We start from the raw sequence: 19246 nt of genomic DNA, 5'->3' as shown, positions 1-19246 counted from the left end.
CGGAGTGAGTCAGCACCGCACTTCTGGTGACCTGTCCCAATGTCACTTCTGGGCTCCTCTGCCCAGGGATGGGGCTGGCAAGGAGACAGGAGAGCTTCAGCAGGCAGGAGAAAGCCTCTGAACTCGGACAGCCTCTCAGGGAGTTAGCTTCCTCTCCGTAGGCAGAGGGCAAACAGTGAAGGCTACTCATAACTCTTCCCACAGCTTTACCTAGCTGCCAAAATCAGACCAGACTCTGAAAAGCACACGGGCCACCTGAGCACCGTACCCAGCGGCGTTCTGAGCACAGCAGCACTCACGGCACCATGACCACAGGCCCTGCAGAAGCACTTTGCCTGCCCCCATGGTCATGCATCACCGTGGCAGTGGCTTGGCACACTGCAGACGACTCTCTGAAAAATCAATGGTTCTTCAATATAAGCCATCTTTTGGCAGCTGGAAACGGCCGTGAGGAGCTGCTGCGTGATTTGCTGCATGACCTGTGCAGTAAAACAAAAGCTGGCGTTTGTATTTTGTTTAAAAAGTGACCGCAAACCACAATTCCTAAGAAAACACTGCGGATATTGGAAATCAAACTATAATCAAGGCTTTTCCTAACACTCGCTAAGAAATGAATCATTTGACATCAGACAAGTTTTTTAAAAAATGGAAAACTTTCTGGGAATTCTGAGGCTAGCCCCAGCCCCGTGAGCTCCCACTGAAACACAGGGAAACCGCTTCATGACGTGGAGGCTCTTGGTATTTAGGAATCCTCAGGCAATCGCGGAGCTCTTTAGCAAGTCATATGTGACAGCAGATTGGAATCAGGTTGAACGAGAAACCACTGTTTCAGCAATGTTAACTCTACCTCTTGCTGCATTTATCCTCTTTGCCCACCAACAAAGCTGTCTATAGCAGTCAGTATAGCAGTCAGTGAGCATGGCTCCGTACCATGAACACATACTCCACAAAATGCAACGATTTATTGTCTACCAACTTGCCAAAACATATTTTCCTCTAAGCAAAGAGCAAGCATGAAAAATCCCAGCCTTGGAAGTCAATTGACTGGAAAGTTACAAGAACCGGAGGCGGAGGATTACAGCTGACTTATGCACAGGCACCGCGCAGCCGCTGGTCCGCACCGCACCTTGCTGCACCACCCTGCATCCTTCGATTAGAAGTAGCTGGATTTTGCACACTGTTATCGAAAACAGAAGGGCTGAGTTTGCTACATGGTGATTTCTGAAACTGCTGTACGAGTAATATGGTACAGACCTACAGGGAGATAATAGGTGAAGAGAAAAAAAATAAAATAAAGGGACAACAAACATATAGAAAATGATGCCCCTGGGGCAGGGAGCTGTTCCCAGGACCCGTAGCACCCTCTCCCGATGCCATGTGGTGCCGTACACGGACACATCGACCCTTTGTGCCCTGCAAACGCAGCCTGTGCTGAGCACTTTGCCCACGGTAGGCAGATACGCCAGGAGCCGGGAGCAGCTCAGACAAACGCGCTCGGTTCCGCCACCACCGCTGGTGCCACGCGGTCACATTTTCTCAGCATCTCCCTCACTGCTGTTGTAGACGGAAATTTCTTCAACCGTTTCAGTTTTTAAGCTTTTACAGCAGCCCTAGTTTGCCATTTGGACCGCATTATTGCTTCAACCCAGCCGCACTTGCTGACGGGCTGGTAGCCCCCTCTGGGAAGGCCCCAAGGCTGCAGCACGGCGCGGGCAGCACCGGAGCTCAGGCAGCCCCATGGCGCGGCCACCCCGCAGCCGGCTCTGCCCCCGGCATGCCTGGCACCCCCTGAAGCTGCTGCCCACGGCGCTCACACGGGGTCCCAGGACCACGGAGCGGCTCGGGCTGGAAGCCTTACCTCTGTGCCGACGAGCAGCCCAGCGCCCTGCTGCATGTCGTTGTAAAGCAACACGCAGGAGGCACCGGCTGGCTGCTGACAGAACGAGCCGACAACATCACCAATGCTTTATTGAGAATAACCTCGCAGGGGCAGCCTGCATTTCCGCTGGCTTACCTCAGCTCTGCTGAACTAGCCCAGCGTACTGGCAGAGGACGGCAAGCAGGCTGCCCACAAATACAGGGGCTGCCCAGTGCCCCCCTAACCCCCAGCAGGACCCTGGGACGGCCCCTCCACGGCCAGGGGTGGGCTCAGCCCCACATTTACTGGGAACGCGCCCGCTCCTATTACCGAGGTGCTGTGAGAGCAGGAGGAAGCTTTTCTCCCCCGTCTGGCCGTGTAGACACAAAGAACACCCTAAATTAAACTGCAAAATGAGAGGCCACGTGGGTATTTATAAATGTAAAGAACATAATGCTTGCTAAGTTTTAAGTATCACCAAAGGGCTCTGCTCTCAGTCGAGCATGAAATCGCCATTTAGCAGGACTGCAAATATATTTTCTGCAGAACGGGGAAGCTCGCGTTGCCTGCTTTTATTAATTTCTTCTTCCAGCTCTGCAGGTGAAAGCAGAGCCGATAATGCTTCCCCTGCAGCTGACAACAACCTGACCCTGTAAGAGGTGTCCCCGCCACGTCCCGGGTGCCACCGGACACCAGGCCCACGGCCGGGCACAGCGGCCTGATACAGGGAGCATCAGCCCTGGTGGCCCTTTCCACAAGGCAAAAAGCAGAATAACTCCAGTAACTCCAGCTCAAGTGCAGCACAGCAACTGACAGGCGAGATGTGATGTGAGTCACAAAACAGTAACACAGGCTTAATAATGAAGTCAGCTAAGTGCAGCACTCGTAACGAGTATCCAAAGAAATGAGTAAATAGCTCACACTATACTAAAATATTCAGCAGCATGCAGAAAGTGACCTCGGTCCTAGCCTGAAACATTGACTTTGTTTTTGATGTTCCCTGAATCCTATTGAATTCAATTTTCCCTGCCTTTTTAACCAACTCGCTCCTGCAGATAGGAAACCAGTGTCGGTGTTCGGGTGCCTCCACCCCATCACCCACCCCAACCCTTGTGCTACTACTTTACAGGCCCCACACCCTGGGGCTGCCGGCGCCCTCCCAGCAGCCCCGTCCCAGGGATGAGCCCAGAGCAGCACCCGCACCCCACTGTGCAGCCACAGCAGGCAAAAACAGAGCGTGTACTGGGAAGGGACGCGAAACGTCCACGCAGGTCCCACATGCTGGCTTGGCACGTTGCAGATGGTGAGAACCCCGTCGTCAGAAGGAATGCTACTGGAAACCAGAACTGCACCTGCCATTCCCATGAACAATGACTTAGTCACTGAGCTAAAAAACTTCAGCTGAATTTGTTTTATTTAATTTCTACTCCATGTAACAGCAGAAAATGAACATTCTATAACTTGCCATGTATTTGTCTTTTAATTACCGCATTGACATCAAGTTCAGTTTTCGAGCACAGCCTACGTTTGCACCTCTGCGGATTTTTTTACGAGATGAGAAACCCTGTCAGTCAGTCCCAAGGACTAGAGGGAAGCCTTCCTCTGTGTCAAACTGGGCTGGGGAAACTGGACCAGTGACCCAGTACGACTGTTAAATACACAAAAAGAGTTGCAACCGCAACCCAGAAGACGGAAGTTTTGCGATGAGGCATTCATTTCAGACAGCACACTAAGCCGTCCCTTATTTCGCAGCAGGGAACAGGAAGCACACTCCAGTTTATCACTCTCTTTCCCAGCCAAGCATCACCAAGACGGAGGAAGTTTTTCCTTCTGTGAGCCTCAGGACCTGTGCCAAGGCTCCAGCAGCACAGGACGTGCAGGGTGCAGGCTTCACTCCTAACCCCTGGGTGCAGTTGTGGCTCCCAAAGCAAAGCCAGCCCTTCTCGCACCCCGTGGTGAACCCTTTCAGCTGTGGTGATGGAGGAGGGCAGGCGGCCGGCGAGGACAGACTACACAAACCGAGCTTCCCGGGAGCGGCAAGGACACCGAGACCGTGATTAATAACATGCAGAGCAACAAGAAACAGAGTCAGCAGACAGTTCGTCGTCCTAACTAAGTTAATATTTTTAATTTCATTTTACTGCCTTCTCAAATGACCCTGGCTTCCCTTCCTCCCCTCCTCCCTCCCCTCCTCCTGCGCTTCGCCCCCGAGCCCCATTTGGATGAGCTTGGAAGACATTTAAGAAGGGTGAAATGCAGCTGCTTGTTTCTTTTTTTTCCCAGAAGAAAACAAACTCTAGGCATTAGCCATGTATTTTCTCACCAGTATCTCTACCTACAACAGCAAATGAGATGCATAAACAGGGTACATCACCGGATGTTTCATGCAAGGTACGTTATCGATGTTTGGAGACAGGGCTTTATTAACAATCTGCCGTATAATCCGCTTTCAGCGGTACTCCTAACGCAAAGCTTCCTCCTGCTTCGGAAGGAAAGCAGCTGCCCCCATCTCCTGCAGGTCCCCCCGGTCTGCGCCACCTCTCAGAACCCCCGGTGCCCGAGGGCCCGTTCCCAGTCACAGCCAACGAGCTGCTGACAGCGCTGCGCTGGGCTGCCCGGGAGGCTGAAAGCCTGAAGCCCTGCTCCTGTTGCTCACAGCCAGAGCTGAGGGATGCGGAGCCAGCCCCACGACCAGCCCCACGACCAGCCACAGTCTGAATGCGGACCTGGCCCCAGCTGGCCAGTGCCTCCCCACAGCCGCCACCGAGCCAGACGGATGCTACAGACCCGACCCGGCCATAGAACCAGAAATCAGTCCTGGAAGCTGAAGCCTTACTGGTACTCCAATGAGTTACTTTAAAATATTCACCGATGCCTTGGGACTTCCTTCACCTGGTGCCTTCCCAGCCGCACCAGGATGTGCCGCCCATCTTACCCTGTTAACCAGAATTTGTGATACTTACAATTGGGAAAGAAACACCTTCTTAAATGATTTCAAGAATGGGCCCACAATCCTTGAGTGCTCTCCTCTGTGCTGTACAACCCAACAAAAAGCCCTCACCTCACGCCTTCTCCTTCCCGAAGCTTTTGTGTGGTCCCCTGTATGAATTGGTAAAGCTTCGCTATCAAGGCTTCACTATGAGAAAAAATTAGATGGAGTTTTAAGGAAATTGGCTGCAATGACGGAAGTTAAAGAAAATGCATTTCTGCACCCAATGAAAGAAAAATATCTTTCTGAGAGCCTCCTACCAGAGTAGTGAACCAGGAGTTACTGGTTCTCCCCGCCCTCCCAATTCCAGCTCGCATCCCTTGGCATAACCAAAGACGCATCACCGCCGCGAGCTGCTGCGGAGCCTGGGCGGCGAGGAGCGAGAAGCAGCAGCAGATGGGAGCAGGGGAGCTGGCAGGCTCCATCCAGCAGGCGTCGGCGGAAAGCAAGCCCAGCTCACTCGCTAGCTGCAGCGGCACGCTGCAGCAAACCAGCCCCACTCACGCCTCCACCGCACGATCCGTGGCAAACCCGCGTGGCGGGAGGCCGCGCAGCCCTGCTCCGCCACGTGCTCTCTGCTCTGTTGCACACTCACGCACACGCACACCTGCCTGTGCACGCACGCACATGCACCCATGCCACGGCTATAAGGCTGCCGGTAGCACGTGGCCTCCCTTTGCAGCCTGCCAACAGCAAAAACTCTAAATAATCCACGCACAACATACCGCAGTTTGGTACCTCAGCCAGAGGGGTAGCACTGAAGTTAGCCGCCTTTCAACCTCATTCACCCCTCTGCAGGACTGAGTTTATTTTACTTATATATCTATATGTATATATATATAACTCATATATGCTCAGTATGTATTTATACTTGCATCTACTCATATACTATATTTACTACACTGTACTACCCTACCACCCAGTAATCTGGCCCAGTATCAGCCCAAAAAAAAAAAAAGCATAAAAAAACAGCAAGGGACTCTCCAGGAACTGAAACTCATCCTAGTGCCTCTGTGTCACCCACAGCCTTGGGAGGGGTTGTTAAATGCTGTTGCTTCAGTGATTTCATTATAGAATAAAAAGCACATGAAGCATTCAACAAGTTAAAAATGTCAGCATAAGTGATTATGGAAATGTTAAAGAGAATTAAAAGACTATTCATGTCCAAAGCACAGGCAGAATGACCGCTTATTTCCTTCTCGGGAATTCTAGCAAATCTTTGACGATTCAGATGCACCCTGGGAACTCCTAAAGAGCCTTACTGAAGGTTTTCACTGATAGTCATACAAAACTGTTACCCTCGCTCTTTGCAGTAACAATTCACAGTGAAACCCTTAAGACATCGCCGAAACGTACAAAGTGCTGGACTTTCAGAGTCCGTCCTCCCTCCCTCCACCGTCACCTCCCCCAGCACGCTTCGGAGGAAATTGCTACCTAGCTGATAGAACTGCTACCTGGCTGATGAAATCCCCGGGAAGCTCTGATCGATGCAGACACGCAAACCCTCGCGTGGTGCTGCCGGGCAGAGCTCTCCTTGGCAGCGTACCCGTAGGGCACTCGGACGGCTGGTCAGGCCCAAGGTCCCAGCACCGGCTCGCAGAGGAGAGGGGACTCGGTGCACGGGCTGCGGGCGTGAGGCCTGCCGGTGCGAGCACACACGGCACAAGCAGGCGCGTTCGAGGCGCACGTATTCTGTTTGGTTAAGCGCGAGCAAGTATTTTTACAAAGACATGACTTCTGATGAATCACCAGTTATTCAGCTTATATGTGGTGAAAGGAAAGCTCCTGCAGAGCTCCAGATTAAAACCACTACCATTTTTCTCTTCCGTATCTCTAAAGGCATCTAAGAAAAAAAGGAGAAAGAGCCATGAAGGTTTTATGCAGTGGAATTCGGTACTCCTGGGAATTTCTGCCTCAAGCAGGAGGTATACGTTAGCCGAAATTCAATGCTTGCAAGTTACATAAGGCATGCAGTTACCAAAACTGTTCTCCTCCAGCTGCTTCTCCTTACGAATAGCACATAAACCCATTTGCTTTTGCTACATTTCCACTGAACCTTAGATCCTTTCATTATCATTAAAAAATACTAAGCATTTATAAGTCATAATTAATTCACCAAAGCAGAAGCTACCCAAGGGAAAAAAAAAAAAAGTGCCTATTTTCCATGATTTTATTTTCATTCTTTTCACCACTTCCATGCCCCCATCTGAAATGCAGATTTCCGCAGAGAGATTTACATTTCTAGATAAAAACCAAAGAAAAGGTTCCGGACCAGAACTAATTTAAGACCAGGTTCTCATCATATGTATTCACCTTCAGTTTTCAGTTTGTGTTGGTTAAATCTGCCATTTTCAGTAGCTTCTCTGAGTGCTACCCATCGGCGATACACTTTGAGTACACACCGCGGAGGGCTGCAACCAGGTCAGACTGCCCATTGTGGCTATTCTAGAGGCAATGCCCAGACATCGAAACAAATTCCTTTTTTTCCCCCTTTTGTGACCCAGCTGGCTGTACCTGGCCCAGCCGCAGGGGCCAGAGGGAAGCTGGGGCCGTTCAGCACATCCCTGCTTTGACAGTGACAAACGTCCGTGCCCTCACCTCCGATAAATACTGTTCTTTCCGCTAGCAGGTTCTACACGATGCCAGCACTGAAAACAGATTTGGTGAACTGCCGAGACCGTGACATTTTAAGTGGCTATTTTATCATGTTTAGGTTAAGTTTAAAAAAATAAAGAAGAACAAAAGAAGAGAAAACCCCTCTCATTAGGCAGACCTGCTGAACTGTTCTTCTCCCGTCCCCTTCCCAGCCGCACGCCGCGCTGACGGCTCTCTCGGTCGTGCAGCGGCGGAGATGCTCCACGGAGGAGCGGTTCAGACAGGCGGCTCCGACACCAACCCCGCCGTGATACTATCGCCACCACGTCCGTGCCCGGGTGGAAGCCCCACGGTGCAGCCCCACTTCACAGCGCTCGGCTCAGCCTGGCCCTTGGCCGGGGTTATCCGGAGTATCCGCAGAGAATTTGCACTCTCTTGCACCTCTGCCCACAATACGTTGCCCGCACCCGCACAAAACAACCAACCAACCGACAAAAATAAAAAATAGCCAAACCCCAAAATATGAATGGTAAGATAAAAACAGAATAAATACATTTTTTTGCTCCAACTCTAAATTTGCTCAATTCGTACTGCGATTTCTTCACAGCTAAGTGACCTTGAGAATAATGCATAGGAAAAACGTTTTTAAATAGCTCTAGAAATTATCTAAATCACACCAGCTTTCAGATTTGTATTACGGTTCTTTGTTCACTCAAGTTGTTTCGGGTTTGAAATCATTCACAAGTATCCATTTCTGAGAGAAACCTTTCTATGAAGACCCACATTTCCATAATTTAAGCTATTCGTGTTTTTAAAGGTAAAAACAGTGAGATAGTCTTTGATTCCATTCTCTACTTATTTAATTAAAAAGCATGGCAAGCTGTTTGATTTCTTTAATCAGAAAATGGTGTTAAAAGGTTTTCAAAATAACACTTAATGAGTTTTGAAAATGGATTCATACACCATTCCTGCCAGGTTTCTGTACATTCTTATTAACAGTTCATCATCTTTTAGCAATTTCCGCCGCTTATCAGTAAGTCGCAGGATAATGCTCCAATTTTAAAAGGCTTTGTATTCCTAAATACACACAGAGGCAAGGGCCCTTAAAGGGAGTGCAGAATAAGAGTCAAAACTTGTTCTCCCCTCCAACAGCACCTGCAAGTTTTGCTGTTCCAGGGCTGACAATGGAGCTGAGAATTCTCCATCACAACAATGTGAGATCGGGACAATAGGTTGTGAAAATAAATGCTTTGAGTGTTCTTCAAAATTATATGCTATCATAATAATGGAGGGGTTGCATATGTATCAAAAATAATTCAAAATGATTAGCAATTACCCTTATGAATCATAACCATCTTTGAATTCAGAAAAGCCGTTTGAGCATTTCAGCTACTCAACTCCTCCATCACTAGCCGACGCTCCAAGACCCCGAAATAACCAAAGACCCAGAGCCTGTCCAGCACCCTCGGATGTTTGCGGGGAGCAACCCAGGGCTCGGTCTTTGTGGCAGTCCCAGGGCACGAGTTTTCCACCTGCAATTCACGCCGGAGGTGCCGAGGGGACCAGGAGCCCCCAGGTGCTGGGTGGGCACAGCTCCGCACGGGAGGGCTCCGCGGGGTGAGCCTGGACGGAACCGATGGGAGGAGGGAAAACAGGCATTGGAAAACACGTCTGCTGAGATGTTTTGCCTTCTGCTCCCTGAGGGAAAGGGCCTGCTGGAGAGGGACACAGCCAGCCCCGCTGCCTCCAGGGCTGAGCCGGGTCTGCCCCCCATCTTCCTCGGTTGTGGAGCACAGAAACACCTTAACTCAGCCCTTAGGAACCTGAAAAATACATCACACCGTGTTATCTAGGCAAGCTAAAAGCTGCAATGGAGGGCATGGAAAGCAGAAGGAAATGTTTACATTTCTGGAAATTAAAATTTCAGTGACTAGGCAGTAAATTAATTTAATCAAGTTGGGAGGTATCTATGAGAGATCATTTTCATATGATTTAATGAGAGAAGGCATCGGAAACGGTGATTTTAATCAGCCAAGTGGGACTTAGAAGCAAGAAGATCCTGCTTAAACAACTCATTAAACTTCTCCAAGAAATCTTTACTGTCCCTCCAGACAGTCAACACAAAATTTATTGCATACATTTACTAATCCTCTGCCCCCCTTGGTAGCATTGCATATCAAAAGTTTAACGCAGAAAACAAAGTCAAAGAAAAAAAAATCTTCATAAGCACCTGCTAGAGAAAACCAAGAGGCTCCACGTCCTGATCAAAAGAACGAGCTGACACGGGCCAAACGCCATCAGGAGTGCTGAATTCCTATTTTTACAAATACATGGATTATAGCAGAGAGGTGCTCAGCACCGCTGTAAGGCGCACTGTGCCCACCAATACGAAGGACAAAGGGAGGCACGGTTTCTCACCGTAGTAAGTCTAATAAAAGGTCCAGAGAGTGCAGCCCTGCAGCACGAGGGCATGCAAAGGCTTCCTTTCTCTCGTAGCTCTTTTCAGACCCCTACAAAACACAGGGCAGGGACTCAAAATCCCGGTGACAAAGAACTGTGGAGGAATTCCTGCGCTGCCCGAGAGGCAGCCGAGACCTCAACACGCACCAGACCCAGCTGGATCGCTAAGCGTACTTTGGAATCACGAGTTACAGAATAGGTCAAGGTTGAAGCATTTCAAAATATCAGACATGTAAAGAGCCCTGAATCAACCCCACTGATCCCTCCAGTGCCTCTCGTTACCTCTCAGTTTCCCTTTGCTGAACCAGAAGCCTGTGTTTGTTTTTCACCTTCTCATTCTCACTTTGTTCTGTTTCAGACCAAAGGCCGCTTCTGTCATGTCAATACAAATAGAAGAACAGCGAAGAGTATGTCATGAAATAAATATTTTTGCTATTTACTATTATTTGCCTGCTGTCTAATTCTTGACTTTGGGACCAGCAGATCTCCAAGAGACACAAGACACGTGCGTCAGCACCCAGTTAATTACAAGGGATGCTGTGGATCCGAGCACAATGCCACAGCACTCTTCAGGCACACACAGAAAATAATTTACTTGAAAAACAAAGCAGGAGCGTAGGCAGCAAGGACTAGATCTCCCTTTAAAACTCTGGAAGCTGCAGAACTGATGAATATCAAAGCCTTTTCTGTTAAATGTGCTACAAATGATCAGTAGCAAATATTCCCCTAGTACAACCCTGGCAAGGTCTGCTGAGCTGCAGTGCACCGCAAGGACCAGAGCAGAAAGCACCGAGTGCAGTTCTGCACTGCATTTCTGGGGCCTGCAAAAAGCTATTTACCGCCACGGTCCTGAAGCTCTTCAAGACGACGTTACAAAAACAGAAAATAATACAGCGACTTTAGAAAATCATCTGTATTAGATGGTTGCTGAATGGCGACACTGAGAATCACGTTATTTTCTGACACCCTCTGAACTGCCTTCTCAAGCCAGCAGACACAGCACAGGAGCAAAACAACGCCTCTAACGTTTGGGGTAAATTTCCCCTAAAACCGCTACTCTGCTCAGCACACATTCCAGCTCTTGGGAACGAAGACATCGCAGATTCATTAAGGTTGGAAAAGACCTCCAAGATCGCCTGGTCCAACCATCCCCGTCCACATCCCAGTGGAATGAGCTCTCTCCACATGAGTTGCTTTCAAGGACAGTACGCAGCAGCCACCCAGCAGAGACCCAGCAGACAGATACCCTGCCGCAGCCCTCACAGCTCGCGGACAGACGCAGCCCCCATCGCAGCCAGCACGGGAGCACTGCTTGAACTTGACTTTCAGACCTTTGGAAAGAAACCAAATGCCAAGACAGCATAATTACACAAATTCATCCATCTTTGTGGCGTTCTAGTATTGAATTACAGTCTTCTAAGTTTTAAAATCCAATTCAAAGAGCTCTGCAGAGCTGTTTGGGCTGGAGGGGACGTCAGAGCCCACCCGGTGCCGTGGGCAGGGGCCTCCCCCAGCCCAGGCTGCCCAAACCCCCCCAGCCTCCCCAGGGATGGGGAGGCACAGCTCCTTGGGGCATTTGGATTTCAGTTTCTTTAAAAATTAATGATATAAAATAAAGATCATGTTTCTCATGCAGAAACTGATGGAAGGGTAATGGGTGGCTGCACACAGGTTGCATCTGTAATTAAATCAAGCACCGCTTCCAGCGATATGAAGAGAGCCCAGAAGTGCCCACGTGCGGCACTCGGGCTGAGCTGCCAGCCCCTGCCCTGACCCCTGGGCTGGCATGGAGCAGGCCTGTGCTGGGCTCCCAGACCCGTCCCATCCATTGCGGGTCCCTCCAACCACAAATATCCCTTCAGCTCCTCTGCAAGTCAGCCAGGGTTTATCTGACCTTCCTGCAGCCTGCCTCCTGCAGCCCACACATACACCGTCGGGCCGGTCTCCCCAAACCACACACAACATGATCAGGGTTCACCCGGTCCCGTGAGCCCCACCAGCACACCACAGCTCTCCTTCCAGCTGCTCGCAATCTGAACTAATTGGAAAAGAATCTTCACATTCATGACTGGCTTTCACAGACAAAATGAAAAACAGGCAGCATTTTTACACCGACCCGAAAATAGCACCCTGGTTTCTAAACAACTGCAAGTTATTTCTGGTCTCCGCAGTTTCGCCGCTCTCTCCGCGCCAGCAGACATTTAAAACTTGGGTTGCCTTCTGCCATGGTTTGCGCTCTGCAGCAAGGGCACCTGGCTGCCTTACGCTGGGAGGGAAGGAAGCACAGACCCAGCTCCCTACCAGCTTCTGCTGCAAGAAGTCTGACAGAGCAAGCTGCAAGTTATTTTCTGACATCCTCGCTTTGCTTTACCGGGGGGTTATGTCTACGGGCCCAGCTCCAGTGGGTACTGGAGTCCTGCAGGTGCTTGGCTCCGTGCTCCCCTGGGACCAAGGGCTTCCCCAGAGTCTGCAGTAACCCCACACAGCACCTGCCTCTCCTCCCCTAAAAAACAGACACCTTTGGGGAAGGTTGCTATTCGGGTTTCTTTCTCCTCAAATTCTCCTCTGTTCTCCTTTACTCACATTTCTAATGATTTTTTTCAAAAAACCTTTCATCCCTCCATGTTTCATCAAGATAGAATTACTGTGCTCTATTTTACCCAATATTCATCTCATTTTACAAAACTAGGTCACAGCATTTGCAAGCCTACATGAGTTTGGCTTGACAGATTCAGAAAATACTTCCTTTTCTTGTTGTTCTGTGTACAATGTCTACATTGAGAATATTTACAAAAACAAACTCAGAAGTATACCAACACACGACTTTGTTTTAAAATTGTAACGAGGTATTTACAAAACTCCTTTTCTGCAGCCAGTTGTGTTTAAAACAGTTCTGCTAAAAAGAAAACAAAACAACACCGGAGTCCTGTGGTCTGTGTGTCAGCCTTGAAACCTGTACACGAGCCAGCTACGCAAACAGCAGGAGGTTTTCTTGAAAAGCACCAACGATTCGTCTCTGCTGTCACCAGCCTCACGGGGTGGCAGAAGGCTGGCCTTACCAAAACACCACAGCCTGAGGTTCACGGGGATTACCTCCTGTGCTAGAAAAGTGCACGAACCCCGGAAAAATGGTACAAGACGTTCTGGTGTCCCCGCCGAGCGCCTTCCCACTGATGCCAGAGCACGGGAAGCAGAGCAGGGCACGGCGACTGCTCCTGGCACCAGGCTCCAGCGCCCAGGCTCTGCCCGCCAGGAAAGGAAAAATCTCAGCGCAAAGGCGGCAGGGGTTTCACTTCCCGCAGGGAGCATCGCCTTGGAAACAAAGACGCTCCCAAAAAAAATCACTCAAATGTTTTCACTTCGAGTGAAAACAAGACTTTGGCCGCCCGGAAGCGTTCGCAACATCTTGCTCGCAAACCGGTGCCTGGAGCTGCCGCTACTCACCCGTCGTCTCCACGATGCCCTCCAGGATGACGACGATCTCGAACTGCTCCGTCTGCATGCTCCGCTGCGAGAGGTCGTAGAAGGGGCTCTTGGCATCTATCACGTGGCAGATGGTGAGCGGCGAGACGAGGAAGAGCTGGTCGGCCCCCGTGCTGAAGCCCACGTCCAGCTCCAGCTGGTCGAGCGGCAGGAACTCGCCCTCCGGGGTCTGGCGGGACTGGAGCGGCAGCGAGGGGAGAGCAGAGAGAGCAGTCAGGGCAGCTCACAGCAGCCGCCGGCCTCCCCACAAAGCGAGGGCCCCCCGACGCTGCCGAACAACGACCAGCACCCACCCAACACTGGGTTTTCCGACAGAGTTTTGACTTCACTGTCATTTAGACCAACATAAAAAAAAAAAAAGCCCAGAAAAGCTGTTACTGCTTTAGTTACCGCTGTCCACTAAGACGTTATAAACCACATTTTAACAGCTAAATAACAAGTCCATGATAATAATCACTCCCAAACTCAGCGCATCGGCTCACGCACCCTGTGCGCCGTGCTGCCTGCAGCCCGTGCTGGGAGCTGCCATCAGCACAGCCCGTAGCCACGCTCCCCCACCCCTTCACTTCTGACCGCATTTCTGCTCTCCGTGGTGTGAACAAGCAGGAATAGCACGCTACAGCCCTTTCTGGTCAGTATTTTTATGACAGAATTTGCCACTATTTTCCTTTCGGGTTTTATAAATCTGTGTTTGTCGTGCGCAGCCCCCAAGATGTTAAATCACTGCTTGAAACGAATTCCCCTCGCTCCCCACGCTTCAAACCGACGTGAAGCAAACCCAGCATTCGGGGCTGCCCCTGGCAGGGCGGCACCGGGTGGGAATCGGCTGGGAAACCACGAGAAAAGGAAGCAGACCGAGCAAAAAGGGATTACGCGCCTCGCTTGGGATTTGGTTTCTATTTTTAAAATATTCACTGAATGGTGGTTGGATTGGAAGGAGATCTAATCCCAAATAAACAATAACCTCTTCCAGTGCCCCGGAGTTCCAGCTAAGAAACGGGCTTTAATTTATGTGTGTGCAAATCCAGATTTCTGGCCGTGCCCCCGGTGTCCGAACGCCACGCGGTTCCACACCAGGGAATCAGGCCAAGACACCCCAGGAGCACAGCAGCCTGCCGGGGGCCCTGCCTTGCAGCAAAAGGACGGAGCTGCTGGCCCAGCAACAAACACGGCCCGTAAGGAGAGCAAGGAGCAGCGCCGGGAGGGAACCACTGCCACAGGACCTCCTGCGCCCGCACCGCCACGCGGGAAGCAGAACCCATCCCAGCCCGCGCCGTGCCGGGAGAAGCAGGCGAAGGCCCGGCTGCAAACCTCCGTGAGCTCCCTCCACTGCCTCCTCTTGGCCTTCGGTGCCACCTTCCAGCCTCAGTGGAGCTTTTTCACGGCTGCTTTCCAAGCAAGACCCAAGGGCAGCTCCCTGAAAGCTTGGCCTGAAGCAAGCAACCAAACCCCGACCAACGCGGGTTGGCCGCAGGAGACGATGCTGCAGGACGAACTGTTAGCTTGCAAAAAGCATCGCGATAGAATGGGCATCTTAACAGATGGAAGGCTGATAAAAATGGGCGCTAGAGAGAATTCGGTGCTTGAGGGACACAGCGAAAGAGAAGTCCAGGGAAAACAGGCATAAAATACAGACGGGGTAAGGAAACGATGGGAAAAAGGTTAAAAATGGGCGGGATGTTGCCTGGCACCCCAGAGCTGTGCCGCTGCCGCAGTCCATGGGCACTGGCACGCTCCCCCCGAGCGCCCTGACGTCCCTCAGGACCACCAGGGCAGCCCCGAGCGCTGCGGTGGGGTCGGAGCCACGTCGCCCAGCGGCGCGGCAGGCACGGGCACCGGGGCTGCCTCTCCTCCAGGGGAGCCCAGGTAAATGCTGAGAGCTGAACCGCTACAGACAAACCACGGATTGTTCTACAGCTATACCTGAGAAAGAGACCGTATTCGGCACAAGCCAGGGTGCAAAAACTCCCATTATTTACTGTTTTGCTGCCCTAGTCACTACGTCTGTGAGGGATGTGACCTTGAATGACTCCTCTGACTGTGTCACGCAGAGATCAGCGCTTCTAAGTTTCCTCCAAGTTGCTCACAATCTTGGAGATCCATTTGGCAAAGTGAGTATTCCAGTGAATGTCTTTGCATTAAGTTGCCAGCTTTATGGCTTTCTGTTATTTTTTTTCTCCAGCACGGTCTTACCAGGAAAAAACAGAAAGCCCAAACTCCAGCAGTTTATCAGGATTTCCAATCGGACATAGATGTTACAGCGGAATGCCCTTCTCCCTAAGAAGCAGCACCCAAGAGCAGGTCTGCACCAGCCCTGCGGCTGTCCCGGTGGCCCCGCGTTGGCGCACAGGGTGGGACATGAGGCAGGGTGCACCCATGGGAGCCAGCCGGGTGGCTGCGTGGGGCCGAGCTCTCCTCGGTGCCAGCACTCACAGGCGTGCAACCAGCGAGAACACACGGAGCAGCGGCAGCAGCCCTCAGCTGCACACCCCTCCTGCTGCCAGCCGAGCGGGCTGCTTCTGCACGGCAGCACCCTGGGACCGCTCTCCCTGCTGCAGCCCTGGATTTTCCTCCTTTATTTAATTTTTTTTCCCCCCCCCGGGCAGCAGCCTGGCCAGGCACTGCTTCCCCCGCGCAGCGTAAGAAACGCGCCCTGCGGAGAAATTTGGTAGGTGATGTGCAGCGCTGGCTAGCAACTGCATCCACAGGAGAGCCTCATTTTAGCCCTTTATTGCTCTTCTCCCTCTCGCTACCCATTTATACCTGCCCGCGTACAGAGCTCCTACAGAGGAGCATTTTTACAACACAAATTACGTCCCTGTGCAATGACAGCTTGCTTTGTCTGAACTGCTGCTATGGCGAGGTTCCCTGGGCTCTCCTGGTTTTCTTACCCTTTTTTTTTTTTTTAATAAAGAAAGAAACAAAACAGCTGCAAAACCTTCAGCCCCGTCACTCCAGCGTTATCACAGAACACGAATATATGGCTTCATCCATAAAGGCAGCCTTTCACACATTTAAAGTTCAGGAAATTTGGTGGAGCCACACTAAGTTGTAAGCTCTAACTTTAAAAATTCCATCAGAGGCACCACACAGATACAAAAAGGGCTATTTTTTTAAACCTGTAATAGAAATGACTCGTTCTGATTCCTTAAAGCTATTAAAGATGCATGTTAAATGCGGCAGTCCCATCCCTCCCTGGCCAGCGTGGCCTCAGCAGGCAAGGCAGCTGAGGGGTCACTGTGGTGCCCTCTAAAGACTGGATGCTTACTTACCAGGCTAATTGCACATAATTCAATTTAGCCATCTGAACTTCGGCCGCGAGGAAACAAGCGGCGTTAGCTCACATCAGGAGAACGTAACCGCAGTCTGAGTTGATTACTCAAACAGAAGGGACCAGGAACTGATGCTTCCAGGTCAGCTGCAGTGAGAGCATCCCCAGTGATGTCAGTCCCGAGCTACAAAAATCAGCCGGCCACAGTAGGAAGGAGACGAGAGAAATTGTGCAGATGTTTTACATTCCTGTTGTGTCCCCCACGACTCCACGGAAATTGCAGGCAAGGGCAAGCCTCTGGGCCACGGACTCCCCCATTATTCTGGATGTAGTGGGAGTCCTGCAGAGCTCAGCGAAAGCAGCAATGATCCTGCCTGCAAACCCCAGCAGAAACACTTATTTGGGCCAAAACACCACAAATCTTGCCCCTAAAAAAATGCACCTGTGCTTTGCTGGACGCAGGTGCAGTAGCAGGGCAGGGGGGGGGAAGGCAGTGGGGGCTGCCCCTGAGGGACCCCCGAGGGGCGCCCACCCAGCACACAGCTCCCACGTCCCCCAGCCCAGGGCAAGGTGCAGGATGCTCTGCACACACCAAACATAACCCGAGCCATCCCCTGCCACCCGCTCCACATTTCCTTCCGCTCCCCTATAAATAAAAGACTGTGGCAATAAGTCTCAGACAAATATTCTATTTTCCTCAGGCATGTGGGACTGCTAGCGTTATTTTTAAATATGCAACCCCAACATCCTGCTTTCGGTGAAGCTCATGCACCACGTAAATGGAGTTCTGCCCAGCGGGACACACCGCTGTCTGGGAGCACAGAAACACACCAGAAAGGCACACAACTTCCTTCTAAAATGCACACCGAGGAGTTCCAGCTACAAAGTATTACCTCTCAGAGAAGAAACCAAGCATTTTACAGATAGATGGGCATGTAAAACAGTACAGCACATAAACTATATATATATATATATATCCTATAGGGCTGCGGGTAACCAGATGGCTGGGTGCGTGTAAGTCTGGCGCCCGACCGCTGAGCGCGACGAGCACCGCGGGCACACGGAGGCAGCCGCAGCGGAGGCAGGGGACAGCAGCGATGCTCCCTGCCCAAAGGCTGCTCGGCAGCACCAGCAGCTCCGGGGGGGCATGGAGGAGGACACCGGGGTGTCCCCGGGGACTTACTTTGAGCAGCTTGCAGCGGATCTGCGCGGACACCATGTGGCTGTTGCGGAGGTTGCCCACCCGGAACATGAGGGTGAGCTTGCCGTCCCGCATGGAGATGGCCGCGTGCTCGCTGAACATCAGGGTCTCGGCCCTCTTCTTGGGCTGGGACATCTTGATGAACATGCAGCCGATGAGGAAGGCGTCCACGATGGAGCCCAGGATGGACTGGAAGAGGAAGAGGATGATGCCCTCGGGGCACTTGTCCGTGATGTAGCGGTAGCCGTAGCCGATGGTGGCCTCGGTCTCAATGAAGAAGAGGAAGGCGGAGGGGAAGTTGTAGACGTTGGCCACGCAGGGCGTGTAGCTGTCGTCGTGCGCCTTGTTGAGGTCGCCCCGCATGTAGGCGATCACCCACCACATGGAGGCCATGAAGAGCCAGGCCACGGTGTAGGTGAGGATGAAGATGAAGAGGTTCCAGCGCCACTTGAGGTCCACCAGCGTGGTGAAGAGGTCCGACAGGTAGCGGCTGGTCTCGCCGCCCAGGTTGCCGTGCTGCACGTTGCACCGCCCGTTCTTGTCCACGAAGCGCTGCCGCTTCCCCCGCGGGGCCGCCCGGGGCGGCGGCAGCCCCCCGCCGCTGGCCGAGGTGCTCACCACCTGGTACTCGTCCCCCAGCTTGCGCCGCAGCGCCGACATGCTCCGCGCACCGCCCCGCACCGCCCCGCACGGCACCGCGGGCACGGCACCGCGCACGGCTCGGCGCGGCTCCGATCGGCACGGCTCGGCTCGGCTCGGCACGGCTGGGCTGGGCTCGGCACGGCTCGTCCCGGCCCCGCACGGCCCCGCACGGCGCCGCCGCTCTGCGGGCGCGGAGGCTCCGCTGTGCGCGGCCGCCACCCACGCGGAGCCGGCGGCAGGGGCGGCGCGGCGCGGCCCCGGGCAGGGCGCGCCCCCTTGGCCACGCCCCCTGGCCACGCCCCCTTTGGCCACGCCCCCCTTTGGCCACGCCCCCTTTGGCCACGCCCCCTTTGGCCACGCCCCCCTTGGCCACGCCCAGCTCCTGGCCCCGCCCCCGCCCCGCCCCGCCGCCCCGTTGCGGTCGGAGCATCCCGCACGGCAGGTGGAAACAGGGCAGGAGAGGGGCTGGGATGTGTGCTAATTATCTTCGTGCCCAGGGCTGCGCGTGGGAGGTGTGCGCGGTCCTCGTGTCCGTAGTTCAGGAGGGATGCAAGCGATCAGGGGTCTGGAGAGTGGCCACAGGAACGAGGGGAGAGCTGCAAGGCAGCGAGAAGATCGAGAAGATCCCTCGTGTGCAGAGCTGCAAGGCAGCAAGAAGGTCCCTCGAGCGCCCAAAAGCCTCAAAGCGCAGCCCCCTGCCAGGAGCAAGGGCAGGGGCAGAGGGAATGCAGTCCAGAAGGCCAGGCC

General features: G+C 52.5%; 1 protein-coding gene across 1 annotated transcript in view; it reads right to left on the bottom strand.

Moving 5' to 3' along the window:
• The window catches only part of KCNJ3 (potassium inwardly rectifying channel subfamily J member 3), a 40087-nt gene extending 21350 nt beyond the window's left edge, over positions 1 to 18737 (bottom strand). Inside the window, exons 1-2 of the mRNA XM_013193603.3 lie at positions 17840 to 18737; positions 13347 to 13563 (exon numbers count right to left, since the gene is read on the bottom strand). Of these exons, the coding sequence (XP_013049057.2) occupies positions 13347 to 13563; positions 17840 to 18517 (895 nt within the window). The 5' untranslated portion in view covers positions 18518 to 18737. The remainder of the gene's footprint in view (positions 1 to 13346; positions 13564 to 17839) is intronic.
• Positions 18738 to 19246: the final 509 nt, after the last annotated feature.

This window comes from Anser cygnoides, chromosome 6, assembly GCF_040182565.1.
Source record: "Anser cygnoides isolate HZ-2024a breed goose chromosome 6, Taihu_goose_T2T_genome, whole genome shotgun sequence".
NCBI classification, from domain to species: domain Eukaryota; kingdom Metazoa; phylum Chordata; class Aves; order Anseriformes; family Anatidae; genus Anser; species Anser cygnoides.
The sequence above is the reverse complement of the archived record's forward strand: the minus strand, read 5'-3'. Positions and strand labels throughout refer to the sequence as shown.